The following is a 24,236-nucleotide window of genomic DNA, read 5'->3' as shown; positions in this document are numbered from 1 at the left end:
TCTCGTGGAGGTGGAATATGCGTCTACATCCGTGACGAATGGTGCCGGGACTCTGTAGTGGTATGCAAGCACTGCTCGCCACTGGCGGAGTTCGTGATCATTAAGTGCCGTCCTTTTTACCTGCCAAAGGAATTTACCGCGATTCTGCTCGTCGCGGTTTACATCCCGCCTTCCAACATCGAAGGCGACAGGATCGCGGCTCTTAGTGAACTGTACCAGGCTGTCAGTGAACAAGAGACAGCGCACCCTGACGGTTTCACCATCTTCGCTGGGGATTTTAATCATGCTAACCTGAAGTCTGTTTTTCCGAGGCTTCACCAGCATGTTAGTTTTCCTACGCGTGGCGACAGCTTCCTGGACCTGGTCTACTCTTCGCATAAAGGAGCTTTCAAAGACGCCCCCCCTCCCCCATCTTGGACTTTCTGACCATATCACTGTTATGCTTTTGCCCTCATACAGACAAATGGTGAGAGCGTCCAGGCCAGTTCGCAAGCAGGTACGGGTGTGGCCTGAGGGTGCCTCTGATGCACTGCGTGACTGCTTTGGCTCTACTGACTGGGACATGTTTAGGAGGGCTGCCACTTGCAACGATCGGACAGACATTGAGGAGTATACTGACTCTGTTTCCTTCTACATCAGGAAGTGCATTGATGATGTGACTCACTCAAAATCCATCGTCACTCGGACTAACCGGAAGCCATGGCTGACGGGGGCTGTCTTCAGGCTGCTGAGGGCCAAGGACAAAGCCTTTAGAGCGGGGGATGAGGCTGGCTTGAGGACTGCGAGGGCTGACCTGTCCCGGGGCATCAAAGATGCAAAGAGGGCGTTCTCGTGCAAAATTACCGCCCACTTCAAGGACAGCAGGGACGCACGGAGCCTTTGGCAGGGCATTCAGACCATCACGGATTACAAGCCCGCGCCGCAGAGCTGTGAAGGCAACGTCCGTCTGCTCAATGACCTCAACCGCTTCTTTGCTCGCTTCGACGCTCAGAACAGCACTTGCCCGCTGAAGGCCACTCCCCCTTCACACGAGCTGCCCCTGTGCCTCTCCGCCGACAGCGTGAGGAGGGCGCTTGCCGCTATCAACATCCGTCAGGCGGCGGGCCCTGACAACATCCCGGGTCGAGCGCTGAAGGACTGCGCTGGTGAGCTGACGGATGTCTTCACAGACATCTTTAACACTTCCCTGCAGCAGGCCATCGTCCCGTCATGTTTCAAAGCTGCCACCATCGTACCTGTGCCGAAGAAACCCGCTCCGTCCTGCTTCAATGACTACCGCCCCGTGGCACTTACGCCCATCATCATGAAGTGCTTTGAGCGGCTTGTCATGGAGCACATCCGATCCGTTCTCCCCCCCACCATTGACCCCTTCCAGTTTGCGTACCGAGCCAAACGGTCCTCTGAGGATGCCATCTGCTCTGCCCTCCACTCGGCCCTCACCTACCTGGAGAGAAGGGACTCTTATGTGAGATTGCTGTTTGTGGACTTCAGTTCTGCCTTCAACACCATTGTGCCACAACGCCTCATCAGCAAACTTGACACGCTGGGCCTCAGTACCTACCTCTGCAACTGGCTACTGGACTTCCTCTGTCAGAGGCCACAGGTAGTACGTGTTGGCGACAAAATCTCCGGCAGCATCACGCTGAGCACGGGGGCCCCCCAAGGCTGTGTGCTCAGTCCGCTGCTCTTCACCCTCCTGACGCATGACTGCACTGCAACCTACAGCGACAACCGTATAGTGAAGTTTGCTGACGACACGACTCTGGTGGGTCTCATCACCAAGGGAGACGAGACTCAATACAGGCTGGAGGTTGACCTTCTCACCACGTGGTGCAGGGACAACAACCTCCTGCTGAACGTCGACAAGACCAAGGAGATTGTTGTGGACTTCCGGAAGGGTCACACACAACACCTGCCGCTGACCATCGACGGTGCTGTGGTGGAGAGAGTGAGCAGCGCCAAGTTCCTGGGGTGCAGATCCGTGAGGATCTCTCCTGGTCCACCGCATCACTGACAAAGAAAGCCCAGCGCCGCCTGTACTTCCTGCGGAAACTCAGGCGAACGAGGGCCCCTCCGGCCGTCATGACTACATTTTACCGCGGCACCAGCGTCCTCTCCAGCTGTATTGCTGTTTGGGGTGGCTGCTGCACTGACTATAACTTGAAGGCCCTGCAGCGCATAGTGAACACGGCTGGTAAGATTATTGGTGCTTCGCTCCCCTCCTTGAAGGACATTTACACCTCCCATCTCACCCGCAAGGCGACCACGATTGTGAGTGAAGTGAGTCACCCCGCTCACTCTTTGTTCGAGCTTCTGCCCTCTGGGAAGAGGTACAGAAGCCTGCGCTCCCGCACCACCAGACTCTCAAACAGCTTCATACAAAAGGCTGTCAGGATACTGAACATCCCCGTTCTGCGTAGCGTCCTGTACTTTTACTGTCTGTATGCACACTTATTCGTTGTGTTATCTATTTATTTATTATTTATTGTTACTCTTATTATTTATTGTTTGAGCCTTCTTGTTTTTTATATTGCGTCGTTTACTTGTATGTCTATCGTGTAATATGTCTTGTCACCGTGGGATAGGGAAAACGTAATTTCAATCTCTGTGTGTCTCGGCATGTGAAGATGTTGACAATAAAGCAGACTTTGACTTTTGACTTTGATTTATTGTGGCCTTAGTACACTGGGAATTTTTTAAAGAAAAAAAAAGTCAAACAAAAATTGAGGAATTATGGCACGAAAGTTGCCCGCACGCCAGCAGAAGGCCGGGAGTGCGCACATAATCGCGGATTTTTCAACAATAACAAAGACAATAAAAAAAAAAAAGATATATACCGTTTTTTTCCATCTATAATGCGCAAAATTTAACTAATTTATTGTCCTAAAATCTGGGGTGCGCGTTATACATGGGTACAAAAAAAATACATTGCTCTCGTATCATACGCTTGCTCGATCACCTGCTCGTTTGCTGTCAAAATGTACCCTACACAAATCAGAAACATTTCTTCGCTATCGAGTTTGCTAGCGCATGCGCAGTGATACTGACCGGCAGAATAACATCCGGTTGTTCCCAAAGATGATCTTTTTTCTGAAATAATTTTACGTTTACGGACTTAAGTAGGAGTCAAATTTTCGGTGCGTATTATACATGGGCACAGGCTTTTTTCCAGCATCAACATGCCATTTTTAGGGTGCGTATTATACATGGGGGCGCATTATACATGGAAAAAAAACAGTATATATAAATATATAGAGGAGTTATGGTACAAAGTTATAAGAGTTTTAAAAACATATTTACAGTATGTACACTTGTGCGTTGTAATAAAACCAGTTGTTATAATAATAAGAGTTCTAAAAACGTATTTATAGTACCGTATTTTCCGCCCTATAAGGCGCACCTAAAAACCTACATTTTTATCAAAAGTCAGTGCGCCTTATAGTCCGGTGCGCCTTATATATGGATCAAGTGATGAATTTGTTGATCCATACTGGTTGTACACAGTGCTCTGCCAAAATGTTTTAGTACGTTTTAGTACGACTAATAAATTACAAGGTCGCATCGCTTCCCAGCATTACGGTAACTGTAGTCAGGGGGCGTCACCGAATAGCTGTTGTACCCGCGAGGCTATTTCATCTCAAAATAGGCTGCTCCGTTAATGTTTCGAGTAAATCTACGGATCGATATGCAAGGGAAACATAGGTAAGTAATACCAATGTGTTAGATCGAACTTTAGTCAGTTCTGATCATTTTATAGGAGCTCATTTGAGAGACGCGATTGTTTACACTTTGCTGAGGCTCATGGGAGATTGCGAGCTGAGGGTCATGGGTTTTTGCGGATGGCTAATGCTATAACGATAGCTGCTATACGCGCGAGGCTATTTCATGTCAAAATAGGCTGCTCTGTTAATGTTTCGAGTAAATCTACGGATCGATATGGAAAGGAAACATAGGTAAGTAGTACCAATGCGTTAGATCGAACTTTAGTCTTCTGATCATTTTATAGGAGCTCGTATGAGAGACGCGATTGTTTACACTTTGCTGAGGCTCATGGGAGATTGGGAGCTGAGGGTCATGGGTTTTTGCGGATGGCTAATGCTATAACGATAGCTGCTATACGCGCGAGGCTATTTCATGTCAAAATAGGCTGCTCTGTTAATGTTTCGAGTAAATCTACGAATCGATATGGAAGGGAAACATAGGTAAGTAGTACCAATGCGTTAGATCGAACTTTAGTCAGTCCTGATCATTTTACAGGAGCTCGTTTGAGAGACGCGATTGTTTACACTTTGCTGAGGCTCATGGGAGATTGCGAGCTGAGGGTCATGGGTTTTTGCGGATGGCTAATGCTGTAACGATAGTTGCTATACACGCGAGGCTATTTCATGTCAAAATAGGCTGCTCTGTTCATGTTTCGAGTAAATCTACGGATCGATATGGAAGGGAAACATAGTTAAGTAGTACCAATGCGTTAGATTGAACTTTAGTCAGTTCCAATCATTTTATAGGAGATCGTTTTAGAAACGCAATTGTTTACAGAGGGCTCGTTGGTTATTGGCTAGTGGGTGCATACCACAACCCTAGTCAACCTCAGTTTGTTGCAGTAAAGCTTCTATTTTATGCGCCTTATAGGCCGGTGCGCCTTATATATGGACAAAGTTTTAAAATGGGCCGTTCATTGAAGGTGCGCCTTATACCCCGGTGCGCCTAATAGGGCGGAAAATACGGTATGTACACTTGTACCCTGTTATAAAAGGAAAGTTGTTATAATAGTTAGAGTTCTAAAAACATTTACAGTATGTACACTTTAGTTACATCTACGTATGTTACACACTTACTTGCTTATGGTTGTCCATCGGTTCGATGATGACTTTCTTTTATTTGTGAGTCTGCTGATGTTTGAATAGTCCGATCCTGGATCCACAGATGTGGTTACAGACTGGGCATGTGAAGGAGGTGCTGGGGGGAGCAGGAGTGGCTTGGCGAGCATGCCTCTTTACACGCTGTGCTTCTATATTAGGGGTGTCCAAACTGCGGCCCGCGGGCCAACTGCGGCCCGCGGTCCAGTTTTTATTGGCCCGCAGCAAATTCCGAAAACATAATTGAATGTGGCCCGCACAACAGCTTGAGCACTTTTCAGTTTCCACACTAGATGGAGCCCGCCACACAAAGCGCTTGACGCCCCCCGGAAGAGAGGGGAACGTGCAGCGTTGGACGTCCAACTAGCAGTCCCAATCATTTGGTGATCTAACCCCCCAATTCCAACCTAAGCAGGGAGGCAATGGGTCCCATTTTTATAGTCTTTGGTATGACCCGGCGGGGGTTTGAACCCACAACCTTCCAGTCTCAGGGCGGACACTCTACCACTAGGCCACTGAGTCTATGGTAACTCCAGCCAGTGTTGTGACATAGACGAGGAAGAGAACTGGAGCCAGCACAACCTTTGCCGCACTCCAGTTGTCACACCGGCTCTGAGCTGTCTTCCTAATACCACTCGGGCCATCATCCCAGAATGGAACTGCTCAAGAATGGTGAGAAACTTGGGTGGGCACCCTGCTTGGCACTCAGCATTAAGGGTTGGAATTGGGGGGTTAGATCACCAAATGATTCCCGAGCGCGGCACCGCTGCTGCTCACCGCTCCCCTCTCCCCCAGGGGATGGATTAAAATCACACGGGGATGGGTTAAATGCAGAGGACAAATTTCACCACACCCAGAGGTATGTGTGACGATCATTGGGACTTTAACTTTTAAATTTAAATCTCTTCAGTGTCTTTGAGAGATCGACAAAGGCAATGAACAAGTCCTTGTGCTGCTCCCGACATTTCTTTTGGAGCTGACGTGCCACAAAGATCATATCAACTGTCCTCCTGTCCTTCCGAAAACCACACTGCGACTCTGGGATGACCCGTTCTGATATTGTCGAGATGAGTTTGCGGAGCATGACCTTGGAAAGGACCTTTCCAGCAGTGGCCAACAGAGAGATACCCCTACTATTGGAGCAGATGGATTTGTCTCCCTTGTTCTTGTAGATAATCACAATTTTGGCATCTTTCCACTGTTGCGGGACATATTCTCGTCTCCACACCTCTGAAATGTAGAGATGCAGTGTCTGTATACAGAGGTAGCCTCCTTCCTTGAGAAGTTCAGCCGGCATGCTGTCTTGTCCAGGGGATTTATTGTTTTTTAGGGTTTTGACTGCGTGCAGGACTTATTTGAAGGTTGGAGGGAGGTCGAGATCTGGCAAGCTAGGATGTTCAGGGAGCTCTGGAAGGACAGTTGGGTCCACTGAGGTGGGCTGGTTCAGCACAGTGTTAAAATGCTCAGCCCACCGCTCCACTATCATAGCCTGATCCTTGATTAGAGATGTTCCATCAGCAGATCTAACAGGTGCCAGGGAGCAGTTTCTGGGGCCGTAGATGGTTTTCACTGCGTCATGGAAACTGCATATCGTTTCTATCAGCGTGAGACTGGATTTCATTAGCCTTTGAGATACACCACTTTTTGAATTTTGTCCAGGAGGGTGGATATCTCTCCAGCATTCTGGTAAAACCAGTCCTGGTGCTTCTTAGTTTTGAAACCAATGGCTTGGGCTGCAGTGTCAAAGAGGGTGCTGGCTATGAAGGTCCACTTCTCATCCATCCCAGACTCTGAGATGATCAGTGGCTCAATGTCTGCCAGCTTCTCAGCTAGGGAGCGACGGAAGCTGTCATGAGTGTCGCTGCTGGAGAGTCTGGCACAGTTGAGTGCTTTCCTCTTTGGGCTACTATGACGTACTAGGGGCCGGACATGGTCTGACCTTTGTCAGAAACATGCGGTGGTCGGTCCAGCAGTCTGTCCCCCCCTGTATAGCTCTTGTAACAAGCGCGTCTTTGAGGTCAGCCCTCCTTACGATCACGTAATCGATCAAGTGCCAGTGTGTGGAGCTGGGATGTATCCAGGATGCCTTATATTTGTTCTTTTGTTGGAAGATGGTGTTTGTGATGGTAAGGTCGTGTTCCGCACAGAGACTAACAAGTCTCATGCCAATGGAGTTTACTTTTCCAATGCCGTGGGCGCCGATCACACCATTCCAGTTCTGCGAGTTCTTTCCGACTCTTGCATTGAAATCACTAAGCAGTATGATTTTGTCATTCCTCGGGATGTGACTGAGGATGTCATCTAGTGCCTGGTGGAAGCGGTCCTTCTCTTCATCATTGGATGGCAGAGTTGGTGCATAGGCACTTATCAAAATGACATGTCTGCATTTTGCAACGGAAATGCGAAGAGTCACGAGCCTTTCACTGACACCCACTGGCGATTCTGTGAGCTTGAGCAGGAGGCTGTTCTTGATTGAAAAACCAGCTCCATGATGATGTGGTCTGCCCATGGGGTATCCTTTCCAAAAGAATGTATAACCCTCTCCTACTTCATTGAGTGAGCCTTCCTCGAGGAGTTGGGTCTCACTGAGTGCTGCCACATCCACATTGTATCGCTTTAGCTCGCTGGCAACGAGTGCTGTTCTGCGCTGTGGTCTGTTCAGACTGGCAACCAGGAGTGTCCTTATATTCCATGCTGCAATTCTAAATGGTATTGATTTTGTTTTTCGACCGCGTAATGGAATGTCCCGACAGGTGCGGTTTCCTGTCCGGGTACTGGGCTGAGTGGGAAATCTTTAGGCCACCTTTTCTAAGCCTTTCCCCAATTGGGGTGAGCAGTGCGGACCCTAGATACGGCTGCTCAGACGCACAGGAGTCTGCCTTGATTGTAAAGAGATGGTTCCAGTGGCAAGGGAGACCCTAGATGACCGACATCTTCTTACAACTGCAGGAAGCTGCCGGAATCCAGGTTTTTGGAAACCGCCTCAAAGCGTGCCGCCACCAGCTTGCTTTTCTGTCAGGGTGTGCTCCCTTAGCCTTCGTCCGCTTTTACAGCCATTGTGGTGCTTCTCACTGCTACCAACTTCTGCCTGCTCCACCATTGAGGTCTTCGAGATCACTCTTAGTCTGGACTCTACCCTTTGACCAGTTTGACCTGGGTAACCCTACCAGGAGTACAAGACTCCAGCCGACATAGCTCTAGGGGTCATGGAGTCACGCAAACGATAAGGTGGTGATCCTGTCGTGACACGTTACACGCACGCACACACGCATGCACGCACGCACGCACGCACACACACACACACACACACACACACACACGTATCAAATTCATGTTATTTGTATATTATTTTCTGTATGTTATTTGTACTATTATTATTTCATTTATATGTTTGAAACTATTTAATGTTCTAATGATAACATATGCACTTATGATTTCATTTACACTTATTGATACACAAAAAAATGTACGTATGTCAAAAATGAAAGGGTGACACTAGGATGAGCATTTTCCTCACTGCCTTTTGCTGGGTCAGTGAAATATTAGATATGTACAGTAATCCTTCGTTTATTGTGGATAATTGCTTAACATGATACTGTTAACATTGGTAGGTTTGGTTAAAAGCAATCATTAAAATTTATTCTTTGACAGTTCACTTTAAAATCATGCTAAATTTTCCATTTGCACTATTTGTAAAATCTGAGAAATACATAATTTGCATAATATTCCGTAACACTTTATAGTTGTCATATGATCTCTGGGAAATGCCATAAATTAGGTGTAAATAGTAGGGGTGTAAATCGCGGGTTTTGTCACGATACGATATAATATCGATATAAAGAACTTCGATACGATATTTGCCGATATCTTAAAGCCTGCTGCGATTCAATCACGATATATCGCGATATAGTGCTCTACGATCGATATTTTTTTTTTTTAATAAAAAATATAGAACAATATCCTGATTTATAACAATTCATACGCAAAATCAACAAGGTACTGCAAACTCTTTATTTAGGAAATTACAAGAGTATTGTAGTATACAAATTGCTTACTTTAACACTTAACTTTGATGTCGTGTTTTTTCTTTAAATGTGCGGCGAGATTTGTGCTCCCTGAATATTTAATCACCGCATGGCAGGATTTACAAACTGCACGTGTCTTGTCCGTTGAGCCATCTTTTCTTTGGAATCCAAAGTGCTTCCAAACGAATGACTTGAAGCCTAAAGGGGAGCAAATTTCCTCGTCTTTTTGGACACTAGCCATAGCACCAGCCCAGGAGCCGCGTACTAGTTGTCGACTCCCCTTTCACGTGCCTGCTCTGCTCACAACACAACAACGCCGCGCACTGCTCCCGGAAAAGGAAGCAAGCAACAATGAACTGGATTTCAAAATAAAGTCGCGTCTAATGTCCGCGGTCAAACACGGCGATATAAATCGATGTTTACCTTTAGCATCGATGCCAATAAATCGTGGAGCATAATATCGATTAATCGATGTGTATCGATGTATCGTTACACCCCTAGTAAATAGCTCTCACTTCTCCTGCTAATACCTTCTCATGCTCCTTGAATCTCGTTTTATGCTCCTTGGAATTTCCCATGGAGATAACTAGCATGTAAACAGAGGACTGTGGAACAATGAACTACAAATTTGCAAATGAAGAAATGAGATGAGCCCCTCCACGTAAACACTTCCGTAAACACTGTGCTTGCTACATGACGTCATGTTTTATGCGCACACTTGCCATTTCAGCGGTGCACTCTGTTTACATTAGAAGTCACATTTGTTTTTATAAAGTGAATTAGTTCATAAAAAAGATGGGCTTTCTAATTGGGCATCATACTGTGCAGTGTTAATATTTCGTTCCTTTCGAGTGATGTGCATGCTTTCACGGCCAGAGTAGTCCTGGGTGGCAAAGCATATAATGGGTAAATGTCTTCCTTTTTTTTTTTTTTATTGATTATTGTGGTCAGTGTGTGCTTGCATTTTTTCTACAGAAGCTGCTGAGAAGCTGTTTGACCTGGTGGATAACTTTGCAGAGAGCGCTAAAAGGAAGGCTGCAGTGTGGCCACTTCAGATCATTCTCTTGATCCTCTGCCCAGAGATCACGCACACAATCTCCAAAGACACTGTAGAAGATAGCAAGGCCAACAAGGTAAGTGGGAGAGATTAACACAGTTTTTTTTTTTTTCTTTTAACTTATTCACTAATAACTAACTCTCGTACCTTTCCTGTTGTGCCCTCAGAAACTTTTTTTGGACAGTTTACGGAAAGCTTTAGCCGGTCAAGGTGGAAGCAAGCAGCTGATGGAGAGCTCTGCTATTGCCTGTGTTAAACTGTGTAAAGCGTCAACTTACATTAACTGGGAAGATCACTCAACTATTTTTCTTCTTGTCCAGTCCATAGTCATGGATCTCAAGGTCTGAATATTTTTTTTTCTCCCTTCTGTTGTGTGTTTGTTGAGAGTGTGATGAGTGGATATTTGATTGCAATTTGAGGTTAAATTCAATCCCTTTGTCAATTTGCTCAATATAAATGATAATAATACAGTAATTTATCATCCAAAGATATTTTTTGTCTAATGCCACTCTAGTTGGGCTGCTCAATTATGAATAAAAATACTAATCACAATTATTTTGTTCAATATTGCAATCACAATTATTTGCACGCACGCCTATGTTTTTGAAATTGGAACCGCATTTATTGAACATGTTTAAAAAATACTCCTGTTAACAGTGTTGGGAAAGTTCATTTTCTCCACAAACTAGTTCAAAGTTCAGTTCACAAATTTTAAAATTAACTTGTTCAGTTCATAGTTCCTGATTGACATTTTAATAACTACCTACGTTTATGGTTCCAAAAATAAAAATGTTTATAGATATTTTCTTCCCCAATCAAAAAAAGTTGCTTCGAGCCGTTGCCTTCTAGCATTTTGGCATTTCCTCATTGTTTTCAGCCATTCCATTCTCACTAGTTTCCAGTTGCCAGCACTGTACAATCTTAAATCAAAAAAAGTTGCTTCGAGCTGTTACCTTCTAGCATTTTGGCATTTCCTCATTGTTTTCAGCCATTCCATTCACACTAGTATACAGTTGCCAGCACCAGCACCGTACAATCTTAAATACAAGAGAAAATTGCTTGCTCTTTAATGAATTGAAACAAAAACATAACTGTGGTGCAGAATGTGCAAACACAAACATTCTTCTGTGTGTGCCGTACTAAGGTTGGAAACGAAGCACGTACAAATTATGTATTCAATGTGCAAAACAAAATTATATTTGCTTTAACTAACTTTTTGTTTTTTGTGAATGTATTATTTCTTGCTTGCCCAACCAGAAACCGTTTAGAATTTGGTACATAAAAGTGCAAAGGTAAATGTGCAAAACCCAAATAAATTCCTCAAACAACAGAAACAATCTCTTTAAGAGTAATTTGTGGTTCAACGCCAAATTCCTGAATGCTTTCACAGGAAGATAAAGAAAACCTGGCATCCTTGAACGAAAGTAAACTGTTGTTCAAAACCATTCAATGAGCCTGTTCACAAAAACATCCGTGCTACGTTCAGTTCACGTTTGTCCAAAAAATGAACAAGAACATGAATTTTTGTTCATTGAATGCGTTCAGGTACAACACTGCCTGTTAAATAGGAATTTCGAGATCGTCTGGAGCCAAAGTCTTAATCATGATTGAAATTGAGCTGGCTCTGGTCACTATACATTACATTTTCTAATTCTGTGCTGTTGAAAGAATGTAATTACATAAATATTATATCATCTTACTTCTTCCACTTCCGTTCTTGTCACAAGGCGTTGCTATTCAACCCAGCAAAACCCTTTTGGAGGGGGGCGGGCAGCCAGAATGCTGACATTGAGCTCATGATGGACTGCTTTGTCTCCTGTTTTCGCATTAATCCTCACAATAACCAGCACTTTAAGGTTAGTTTAATAGTACAAACAATACTGCAAAGTTAACTACATTTAACTTGTCATTTTACATGGTTTTGGCTAATTAATTCAATGTTCTGATGACCATGCTTTGGTATTTGAAGGTCTGTTTGGCTTCATCTTCTCCTTCTACCTTCCATTTTGTCCTGGTCAACTCATTGCACAGAATAATTACCAATGTAAGTATCCTGAAGGCCGTTAGACCTATATTTTGTTTTTATGTAGTTCTTCACTTTTATTTACTTCACATTGTGTGCATCTTCCTGCAGTCTCATTTAGACTGGTGGCCTAAGATTGATGCTGTGTACTGCTACTCCGGAGAGCTTCGTTTTATGTTCTCAGAAACCCTCAACCGGGTTGCCCAAAGCACCCATGCTCCTCTACGCATGACACCAGTGAGTGTACAAATACTTATGGAAACTAAAATAATTAAGGATGTAGTTTGTTTTCTCTAATGCAATTTGTTTCTGGAATAATGATCGCTCCAGTTGAGGAATATAACACGAACTCCAAATTAAACAGATACTGCGTTCTCTAATTTCACAGTGGGGTGGGCTGGCACTCCAAAGCCCCAAATATTTGGGTAACAGTAATTTGAAAGTGTGTTTTCCGTAACGTGCGGAAAACCCACCTCTCTCTATTGAGGCCATTAGAGCCTAATCCGCGGAAGTAAATTTCTAAAATAATTTTTGAAAGGTTGAGCATGACTGTTGTCATGACTGAATTTGTCATTGTTGTTGATGCATTATGTCGTTGAATCTTGAGCTTACTCTTATGGTATCTCTCACAGAGTTTGACTTTCAAGGGGAAGGTGACAACCAGCCTTAAGTTCAAAGAGAAAACCACAGAACTAGATACGAGAAGTTACAAGTGCCTCCTGCTTGCTCTGGTCAAACTAATCCATGCTGACCCCAAGCTCATGTTGCACGTAAGGGATTAATTTTGTCTTATTTGTATTTATTCAGGTATGTTCCAAACCCTTTGTATCTGAACATGACTCTTTTTCCCCCCCCCTCACATTGTTATCTTGTAGAACCCTGTGAAGCAACCTCCAGAGATGCAGAGCAGCACAGCTGAGCTCATCATTGGACTGGTGCACCTAGTGCCTCTCACCAACACGACCCAACTCTCACAAGAAGCCATGGAGGTTTGAGGCTGAGTTTTATTTTTTAAATGGGACATGTTCTGATTCTAAGACTGCGACAATTGTTTGTAGGGCCGCTGCAACTTTTACCTTTTCTTCCTAAATAAATAAAAGACAGTTCAGAGTTGTGGATTCAATTCCACCTCCGGCCCTCCCTGTGTGGAGTTTGCGTGTTCTTCCTGTGGGTACGTGGATTTTGTCCGGGTACTCCGGTCTCCTCTCACATCCCAAAAACATGCATGGTAGTCCGATTGAGCAATCCAAATTGCCCGTAGGTGTTAGTGCATGTGCGAATGGTTCGTCTCTGTGCGTCCTGTGATTGGCTGGCCACCAGTTCAGGGTGTCCCCCGCCTACTGCCCGATGACTAATGGGATCGGACGCCCACGCCCACCGTGGGACAACGGAAGATGGGCGGGTGGATGGTTGGGTGGTTGGACTGACGGACAATAGGTAGTAAAGCTGCATGGTATAGTCTTCTCATCCAACTTCAGAAATGTGACAGTCTTGTGGCCACAATTATATTTTAAGACTACGTTATTTCTTACTGTATAATAATGTTAACATTTAATTTTTCATTTCAATAGAACATTTAATCAGAACGGTGATTCATCAAAGCGAGGCATGAATTGAACCTTAACCATAGCTAAAACGTTACATTCCTCATTAACAATATCCATTAGAGGTGTCTTGATTCAATATTGATATAGAGTAATGGCCTGATATCAGGACCCCCCTCCCAAAACATGATCAGATTATATTGATTTAAATCCAACATCTTGGATATTATCACTCATAAACAAGCAATTAATTCCAGATCTTCCTGCTCTTATACCCAGCGGCGTCTGGATCTATTAAGAGCCCACTTGATCAAAACAACCACGTATGTGAAGGAGCTAACGAGAAACATGTCAGGGCTCTGTGGTGCGCCCAATTTGGGCATGCACTCAGTGCAGGTGCCCAAATTAGCATGAATATGAATTTATAGTAAAACGTTCCTGCATGCAGTCTTGCTATAATGCTCCTGACAATTTTCAAAAATAATTTACACAAATTTACATAACATTTCTAATTTAAGTGGTGGTACAAACCAAGAAATAAAGTTTGGTGTGTCAGTACTAGTACAAAAACTATAGCTCTGCTTTAATTTATTTGCTAGTTATTATATTCAAGTGCATTGCATTGTGATTTCTCAGGTTGAATTTATGTAACCAAAAAAATATTTGAAGTAAATTAGTTTTCTGTCTCATATTTTCCTTTATTTGAATAGTATAACATAATCAAACCGGTTTTAACATTTTATACGAAAAAATAAAGCATATATCATTCGTGCTGATATCAGAATCTAATTTAACTGTAGGCCGTAATATCAGTAACACATCAGAAGTGAAAATAAGTTGTATCGGGTACCCATTGTGTATCTTAAGAGGCACTAAGATTTCTTAATGTGCTCCTTTTCTAACTTGTTCTGTAATGCTGCTGCAACCTGTAAATTGGCCGGTATTGTTTCTTCTTGAAATGCTAGCAACATGTTTCGGATCCCAGTCTTTATCAGAGAAAGTTATTTTGATTACCGTATTTTCCGCACCATAAGGCGCTTGAAAGCCTTTCATTTTCTCCCATAACGAAGGTGCACCTTTTAATAAGGTGCGCCTTGTGTGTCGACTGAATTCCAAAATCTGTAAAGTTGTTTTGTGTGGCTTCCGTAATATACAGGCGTAATAAGTAGTAGACCCGATGAACCAATCAGAGGACATTACGTTTCATGTAGAAACAAAACCATCAGAGGACTGTACGTAACACGTAGAGTATGTACCTCCGCCGCCATTGGTATATAAATACTATCTACTGTGCAAATTTGTAAAGTTGTTTTGTGTGGCTTTTGCCTGGAATTGAGTCTGCGCCTTATGGTACGGAAAATACAGTAATTTTACAATAATTTTGCAGTTGTCTTGGTAAACGTTTCCTTTCTCATTCTGGTTTTGTCCTTTGTTCTGGCTTTCCCTATAACCTCCTGTTGTCTGTCTAGGCTCTTTTAGTACTGCACCAGCCAGACTCCATTGAACAATGGAATCCGGATGCTCCTATAGAGACTTTCTGGGATATCAGGTACTCTATGGCTACATTCATACACAGTGCAGGATATTAAGCCCAATTTGGATTCTTTTAGATTCACACGTGTGCACAGAACTTGATGTCCTTCATGACACATTTTTGACATTTTTAAGGGTTTTGTGCTGGAGCTGACCCGTCCCGTCTTATACTTATCAGCTCAAATCCATCTACTTTTCCTTTTCCGATTGTGACATTTGTCATCTTGTGATGTCGTATAGGTCACATAAGCACAACCTGAATATCCAGATGGGAGTTGCCGGTAATTCATATCCACGTTGGCCTGTGAAATTGGGGAAAGATCAGAATTGTAGTGATCACATTGACGTGAAAAAAAATCTGATACATATAACAATTTACCATATTTTCCGCATCATAAGGCACACTTAAAAGCCTCAATAATCGAAGGTGCACATTTCATCGTATTTTCCAGACTATAAGTCGCTCCGGAGTACAAGTTGCACCAGCCATAAAATGCACAATAAAGACATAAGTCGCATTTTTGTGGGAAATCTATTTGATGAAATCCAACACCAAGAACAGACATATCATCTTGAAAAGGCAATTTAAAATAAAAAATAGAATAAAGACAACAAGCTGAATGATTGTACGGTATGCTAACGTTACATGACACAAACAATGAACTGAGAACGTGCCTAGTATGTTAACGTAACATATTAAGAGTTATTCAGATAACTATAGCATAAATAACATGCTAACATGTTTACCAAACCATCCGTGTAACTTCATATCACCAAATCTAATGAAATCCTCTGTCACTTTTAATCAACTCCGCTAACACCAGACGTAGAAGTTGAGGCGCTTCCTATTTTACGTCGCTTACATCAGACTCATCAACACAATTATCAACACAGGCCTAGAACGCCCTTTTGCGGTTTAATGTGAAAATAACATGCAAAATAATATAATAATGTGTTAATAATTTAACACACAAGTCGCAACATAGTACAAGTTGCACTCCTATAAAACTGCGACTTGTACTCTGGAAAATACGGTAATAAGGTGCGCCTTTTGTATGGATCAAATTCCAAAATCTGTAAATGTTGGGTGGCTGCTGGCACAGAAATGTAATATGTCGATGTAATATGTTATGAACCAATCAGAGGACATGATCTTGTATGTAAAATAAGTAGACCAGGGCAGTAAATAAATATTGTTTTGTGCAAAGTAAACTTAATTAGGACACTCTAAAATGGCATCAACAAAGAGGCATGCTCACGAGACACAATTCAAGCTTTCTGGAAAGCAGGGATAATTGCAGAAGAGCAGTGTTTGGAATAATGGCATTTAAAATAACGGCGTTAGGTAACGGCATTATTTTTACAGTAGTGTGGTAATCTAACTAATTACTGTTTCTGTCGTTATAACGGCGTTATCGTTTCTGAACGTGAAATGCCGTGCGTTACCATGAAATGATTGGATAAACTGCGTAATCCTGACGCATCGCTGGCTGCTCCACATACAAAGTGGAGACTGGGTGGGTTAATAACGAGATAAGCGATTAAGATTGGCTAAGGCAAAGACGTATTTCATGGTGACCAATCGGAGCCAGTGTTTTTACACGAGCCACACGTGTTTCATGCGCACACACGTACACGCACACAGCAAACACGCTTTATATTGTTCAACTGTTTACTATTGAAGGAAATACTTAAGAAAGAATGTCTACCAAACCAGGTGTCTGAAATTGAGAGTTTGATTTATTGTATTAAGACTACAGAGTTAAACACACTTTATGGTGTTGAAATGTATACTTTTGTTGTGAACAAAATACTTCAAGTGCAGGATAAGCAATGACGAGAGGGAACCTGTCATGTTTAATGGCGAACTTGCTCAACTGTTTCATTTGGATACAGAAGATGAGGATTTAGATGGATTTGCGTATTAATATTGATTAACAATGTTTGTACAATACAGTACATGACTAAATAGTAGAATAAAGTACAACGGAACTGACAGCCTTGCTCCTGCGATGTTTTTTTTCTTCTTCCACTGTAAGTCATGGCATGCATGCACCCTATATAATGTGGCGCTTTATGGTGCTAATTTGGCATTTATTTACTTGAGCCCTATATGACACGTATCCTTCTCCATTAGTTCACAGGTGCTGTTCCTCATCTGCCGCAAACTGATTGGCCAGCAAATGGTCAATGGCACCGAAGTTCTCAAATGGTTGCGAGAGATCCTAATTTGCAGAAATAAATTTCTGCTCAAGAACAAGGTACTGTGTGCCCAACTGCAGCACCAAGTATATGGCATCCATTGCATACTCTTATTAATTGTTGACTCGACTTGATGTTGTTCAAACCCTAATTTCCAATACAGTAAGGGTTCCCTTTGCTATCTGCATTTGCTGAGAACTCATTAACCGAAAAGATACACACATATATGCTTGTATCTCAAACAAATTATAGATACTCACATATCAGTTAGCTGGAACACTCTGTCAGTCTTGTCTACTCAGGATTTCAGGATTCTACGTTACACCTTTACAGGCAGTGGCCCTATTGTAGAGACCCTATTGGGCCACCATGATGGTGGCCCTTCCAGAACGTGTTGGTCCGATACCTTGTATGTCAGAATCTGGTCAATTTTATATATCGTATATTTGGGACTAAAATCGCTCCGGCGTACAAGTCGCATCAGCCATAAAATGCACAATAAAGGGGAAAAAAACATATATAAGTCACACCGGAGTTTAAGTCGGATTTTGGGGGAAATTTATTTGACAAAATCCAACACCAAGTACAGATATGAACCAGCAAAAACAGGCTAAACGATACGGTATGCTATGTTATTCAAATAACTATAACATAAATACGTTTATCAAACCGTCTGTCACTCCAAATCGTTGAATCCATCGATCCAATTCTTCGTCCTTTAAGTAAACAACGCCGCGTGTGCAGCGCGCCGCTGACGTCGGACTCGTTGTCAGTTGCAGTTCAAATTATTCCACAATATAAACAACAATTTTATCAAACCATCTGTGTCACTCCAAATCATTAAATCCATCGATCGAATTCTTCATCCTTTATGGAAACAACGTTGCAGTTCAAATTATTCCACAGGCCCATATAACGATATATAAACTATATATCAAATAACTATAATATAAACAACAATTTTATCAAATAATCTGTATCACTCCTAATCCTCAAATCCATGAATCAAATTCTTCGTCCTTTATGTAAACAACGGCGCGTGTGCGGCGCGCCGCTGACGTCGGACTCGTTGTCAGTTGCAGTTCAAATTATTCCACAGGCCCGTATAACGATATACACTGCTCAAAACAATTAAAGGAACACTTTGAAAATACATCAGATTTCAATGGTGACAACAAAAATGTTGTATATCTATACTGATATGGACAGTTTAATATCTCAGGAACAAAAAGATGCCACATCTTTTGATGGAAATAAAGGTTTTCAGCCTACAGAGGGCTCAGTATATAGACACCCCAAAAATCTAAGTGAAAAAATGATGTGGCAAGCTCGTCCATTTTGCCTAAATTCAATTTCTGCAACTTAAAATTATTTTCAATATCTTGTGTGGCCCCCACGTGCTTGTATGCATGCTTGACAATGTCGCGGCATCCTCCTAATGAGACGACAGATGGTGTCTTGTGGGATGCCCTCCCAGATCTGTCTAAGGGCATCAGTGAGCACCTGTAAAGTCTGAGGAGCAACCTGACGGCGTCTGATGGACTGAAAACATTATGTCCCAGAGGTGTTCTATTAGGTTTGGATCAGGTGATTGTGAGGGCCATTCAATTCCTTCATCCTCCAGATACTGTCTGCATACTCTTGCCACATGAGGCCGGGCATTGTTGTGGATCAGGAGGAACCCAGGACCTACTGCACCAGCGTAGGGTCTGACCATGGGTGCAAGGATTTTATCCCTATACCTAATGGCAGTCAGACTGCCGTTCTCTAGCCTGTAGAGGTCTGTTCGTCCCTCCATGGAAATACCTCCCCAGACCATCACTGACCCACCACCGACCTGGTCATGCTGAATGATGTTGCAGGCAGCATAGTGCTCCCCTTGGCTTCTCCAGACCCTTTCACGTCTATCACAGGTGCTCAGGGTAAACCTGCTCTCATCTATGAACTCACACCACTCATAGAGTCTCAGAGACATTACTGTGCAATAACATCCTGCTCCTCACACCTTCTTGAATTTGTCTACACTGTTTTTGCATTATTCACATGTCCTGAATGTTGTTAGTCACCTAAATGTTGAACAGAGGGTGTGTTTCTACCGAAGTCAAATTCCTTGTTTGGCACGCTCAAACATGGCGAATAAAAAACTCTTGAATCTCTTGAATCTTGAATCTGTGAAAAGTACAGGGCGCCAGTGGTGGACTTGCCAATTCTGGTGTTTTATGGCAAATGCCAATAAAGCTCCACGGTGCTGAGTAGTGAGCACAGGACGTCGTGCCCTGAGGCCACCCTCGTGAAGTCTGTTTCTGACTGTTTGGACAGAGACATTCACACCAGTAGCCTGCTGGAGGTCATTCTGTATGGCTCGGCCAGTGCCCAACCGGTTTCTCCTTGCATAAAGCAGCAGATATCGGTCCTGCTGATGGGATGAGTCCAGAGCCCTGTCCAGCTCTCCTAGAGTAACTGCCTGCCTCCTGGAATCTTCTCCATGCTCTGGAGATTGTACTGGGAGACACATCAAATCTTCTTGCAACAGCACGCATGGACGTGCTATCCTGGAGGAGTTGAACAACTGCTCAACTTCAGAAGGTTTAAGAAATTGCCTCATGCACCCAGTCGTGATGATGACTCTAGCTAAAGCCAACACTCATGGAAAACCAGTTAAAGATCAAGAGGGAGGAACTTGAAATGGCCTCCACGTGCAAAACCAGTCCTGTTTTGGGGACCATCTCGTTGTTGCCCCTCTAGTGCACCTGTTGTTAATTCCATCAACACTAATGCAGCTGAAACTGATTAACAACCCCCTCTGCCGCATACCTGACCAAAACCTTATCAGAAAAGTGTAATTGAATTCATGCCATACCCTGATAAAAAACTGTTCCTTTAATTTTTTTGAGCAGTGTATAGACTATATATCAAATAACTATAATATAAACAACACTTTTATCAAGCCATCTGTATCACTCCAAATCAATAAATCCATCAATCAAATTCTTCGTCCATCATGTAAACAACGGCACGTGTGCGGCGCGCCGCTGACGTTGGACTTTTTGTCAGTTGCGGTTCAAATTATTCCACAGGCCCATGTAACAATATATAAACCAAATATCAAATAATATAATCAACAATTTTATCGAACCATCCGTGTCACCCCAAATCATTAAATCCACCGGAATCTTCGTCAAAAACAAAAAAAAACACAGCTGTTGACTCCGGAAGTATGTGCGCCGCTGACGTCAGACTAGATCAGCGGTGGGCAAACTTTTTAACTCGCGGGCCGAGCTGGGTTCTAAATTTGGACCGGAGGGCCGAACCAGGAGCAGATGGACGTAGTGTTTGTGTGAAGTAATATAAGCGACCTGTAAAGGTCATTGCATAAAAAAATTTGGTAGGTAGTAAAGCATGGATATTCCAAACAAGTTTTTTGAAAACAAATGCAGTTATTAACAGCATTAAAATAATAATAATAATAATCCACTAAAAAACTGCTATCAGTGATTCTCAAAATATGACACTGTTATTATGAATAACAGTCTCCATCACTTAAGTGCCTGCAGGTCAGATTAATGAAAGATGTTTATCTTATGAGATCACATCAAACGGCAAACATTCTGACCAAATATATCATCTTGAAGAATCGGTGAAAGCATACATCCAAATAAAGCAATCAAAACTGCAACACGGTGAGGGGTATCTGAAAATCAGAGCAGAGTTTTAACTCACAAACATCTGGTAACAGAGGTGAGGACGTCGCGAACGTCGAGCCAAATTGGTCACTCTTTTTTTAACATTCGGCACTCACTTCTTTTCTTCGGGCCACTCATTTTAATGGAAGGATTCCAGGGGAAGGTTTGTGGGTGATTTTAGCGTAAAACGGTATCTGAAAGCTCAGCGCGCGAATTGCAAGAACGCCGTCGTCACAGCCCACGCTCTAAATTCGGGGCTTATACAAATAGAGCGCGAGTGCGCCATGTCCGTACTACTGAGTACGTACACGCACTTGTGAGTGTGCACCGAGCTTTCTGACACGGCTTCCGGTAGTAAATGCGCAGGCGAGCGCTTCGCCATCTACTGGGGAAACGCAGTCATTGCAGGCAAAATGACCAAAAAAAAAAAAGTTTAATAATACAATTTGTTCAGGGTTGGCGGGCCGGATTAAACGGTCCCGTGGGCCGGATGTGGCCCGCGGGCCGTAGTTTGCCCACCCCTGGACTAGATATATCAAATAAATGTAATATAAACAACAATTTTAACAAACCATCCGTGTCACTCCAAATCATTAAATCCATCGGAATAATCTTTTTATCTTAATCTTAATCTTCATCCGCTGCGTCACTTAAAAAAAAACAACAACAACTGTTGACTCCGGAACTATGTGCGCCGCTGACGTCAGCCTTGTCGTCAGCCTTGTCGTCAGTTGCGTTTCCAATTATTCTACAGATCTACGTATATAACTATATTGTAGCGTTGCCAAAGTACCAGGCAAGACGTGGGTTTGGTAACCGGCTCTTTATTTCACAAAACAAGAGCGCAACATATGAGCCAACACAGTGCTATAAGCAAGCGCCTTGGATCGCTCTTCCCGTCTTCACTTCTCGAACAGCCTTCTGGGTCGGATTGTGGTTGAAAACCGAGTCTCCAGTGTACGTTTCAACGTATTGGTGGCATCGGGCTGGAACCTTCCATGTCAGAAATTGGGAAATCTATTTTTTCTTCACAAATCTATACAAATAGTCAATCCACATGTGAAGGTGTTATACAGATTATTGTCCAAGCGAACAAGTTGAAAATGGCTCGCTCTGTTTGATGATGTTAACTGTTAATGGTTGAAAAAAAAAGGCTTTTTTTGGTGTCACCTGAAAAATGATAACTTTGGAGATATGAGGATTCTGCCCGACTCACGTGGCCATTGTAAACAAAATAGTTTGTTACACCTGTTGCTAGTCGCCGTTGGTCAGCGTTGTTGTTTGGCGGGTTGTAGACCACTGTCAGGCTGCACTGTACTAGAGAAAAAAACATGGGTCCCAAGAAAGACGCAGGAAAAAAGCAAAAGAGGAAAGTGACAAGAACAACAATAGAGTTGAAAAAGGCAATCGTAAACACGTATGAAAATGGCGTTCCTGTGATGGACTTGGCATTGGAATTCAAAGTGCCGAAATTGAACATAAATTCATTTTTGAGGAATAGATAGAAACTGTTAGTGTTGCTAAGGGGGTTACCAGGGTTTACCAGCCAAGTCCCTGTGGACAAAACAAAGGAAAACACTGACAAAATGCAGGCACGAGATTTCTTTATGGAAAGGGATTCCCCTTCCAAACAATGAGCATCTCTTCTCGACCTCCGCATTCATAGATTCAGTGCCTCATCAATGTCGATGTATGTAGATATTAGATTTACTGTTTTTATGATGTATTTCTATTTAATTTATATTGCATATTCAATGTATTTTTGCTCCGCAATTGTGGTATAAAAAAGGCAACGTTAGGGTAAAAACCTGCTGTCTGAGAACGGATTGCTGCATTTTCAATAATTTCTAATGGGGAAAATGACACCTTCTGGAACAAATTAGTTAACGTTAAAGTCCCAATGATCGTCACACACACATCTGGGTGTGGTGAAATTTGTCCTCTGCATTTAACCCATCCCCATGTGATTTTAATCCATCCCCTGAGGGAGAGGGGAGCAGTGAGCAGCAGCGGTGCCAGGCTCGGGAATCATTTGGTGATCTCACCCCCCAATTCCAACCCTTAATGCTGAGTGCCAAGTAGGGAGGCAATGGGTCCCATTTTTATAGTCTTTGGTATGACCCGGCCGACTTCCAATCTCAGGGCGGACACTCTACCACTAGGTCACTAAGCTAGTGTTGAGGTTCTACAGTATTTATACACGGCTACTGTATGGATGTATCATGCTGTGTCAGCAATGATTAATGCATCTCTTTGTCCTTCCAATAGGAGTGTGCCACCATGGGTGGAGGTATTCCAATTTGCAGGCAGGCTCAGACCAAGCTTGAAGTGTGTCTTTATATGTTCCTGTGGAGTCCAGACACAGAGGCTGTATTAGTTGCCATGTCATGCTTCCGCCACCTTTGTGAAGAGGCTGATATTCGTAGCGCTGCTGATGAGGTGTCCGTCCAGACCATCCTGCCCAACTATGCTACCTTTAGTGAACTTGCCTCCATAAGCAACATGATGGGAACAGGTGAGGCAAAGCAAGATCATGTGAAATCTGAGCCTTTTTTTTTTTTTTTTTTTTTTTTTATCAAGTGGAATAATGAGTTTACACGTCACGCTCATACATAATTTTTTGAACATATGAAAAGGGGAGTGTTATTTTTGTCTCCATTTGGGATAAACTATGTGGAAAACATATTTGTGAAGTAATATGGTTACATAATTTCTAGGAATGTATACATAAGCCGTAAGACGAGATACGTATTCTTTTCTATTTCTCCTACTACACCCTTTGAACATACTGTATTTTCCAGACAATAAGCCACACCTGATGATTATAACCCGCACCAGATAATATCAGGGGAAAATCTTGTTTTGTTCATATAAAAGCCGCACCAGACTATAGGCTGGGCTGCAGGTGTTTTAATGTTTAATTACCATTTGCAAGAGAATATACACGAAGAAGATTGTCAGGAAAGATGTGGTTCTTTGGAGACGCATACCTTTTATTAACTTAACGTTTATTGACAGAGACGAAGGAGCTCTGCAAACGTACAAACATGTATAAATCGCCAACAACCATAATAAACGTTATGGTAACGTAAATGTTTAGGGAACACTTGCAAGACACAACTAATAAATTAAAATGGAACTAATTACAGGGGTAAAGTTGGCAAAGCGATACTACACGTATAGCTTTGGAGAAGACATGACTGGGAAATAAATACTGAAAGGGTGACGCAACAAGATGTCATCTACAATAGCCCAGTGCCCTCTAGTGGCCGGAAGAAACCTCTATAGTACATGAGCAGCTCCATTTCCT

The 24,236-nt window shown here is 42.9% G+C and overlaps 1 protein-coding gene across 8 annotated transcripts in view; it reads left to right on the top strand.

Annotated features, from left to right (window-relative positions):
* Positions 1-24,236, top strand: part of nf1a (neurofibromin 1a) — a 159,522-nt gene that overhangs the window by 21,734 nt on the left and 113,552 nt on the right. For all 8 annotated transcript variants that reach the window (XM_061280806.1, XM_061280807.1, XM_061280805.1 and 5 more), the window contains exons 8-17: positions 9,860-10,017; positions 10,109-10,282; positions 11,669-11,797; positions 11,911-11,985; positions 12,076-12,201; positions 12,597-12,734; positions 12,840-12,953; positions 14,978-15,057; positions 17,179-17,302; positions 23,195-23,441. In XM_061280806.1, the coding sequence (XP_061136790.1) occupies positions 9,860-10,017; positions 10,109-10,282; positions 11,669-11,797; positions 11,911-11,985; positions 12,076-12,201; positions 12,597-12,734; positions 12,840-12,953; positions 14,978-15,057; positions 17,179-17,302; positions 23,195-23,441 (1,365 nt within the window). The remainder of the gene's footprint in view (positions 1-9,859; positions 10,018-10,108; positions 10,283-11,668; positions 11,798-11,910; positions 11,986-12,075; positions 12,202-12,596; positions 12,735-12,839; positions 12,954-14,977; positions 15,058-17,178; positions 17,303-23,194; positions 23,442-24,236) is intronic.

This window comes from Syngnathus typhle, linkage group LG6 (genome assembly GCF_033458585.1).
Source record: "Syngnathus typhle isolate RoL2023-S1 ecotype Sweden linkage group LG6, RoL_Styp_1.0, whole genome shotgun sequence".
Lineage (NCBI taxonomy): Eukaryota > Metazoa > Chordata > Actinopteri > Syngnathiformes > Syngnathidae > Syngnathus > Syngnathus typhle.
The sequence above is the reverse complement of the archived record's forward strand: the minus strand, read 5'-3'. Positions and strand labels throughout refer to the sequence as shown.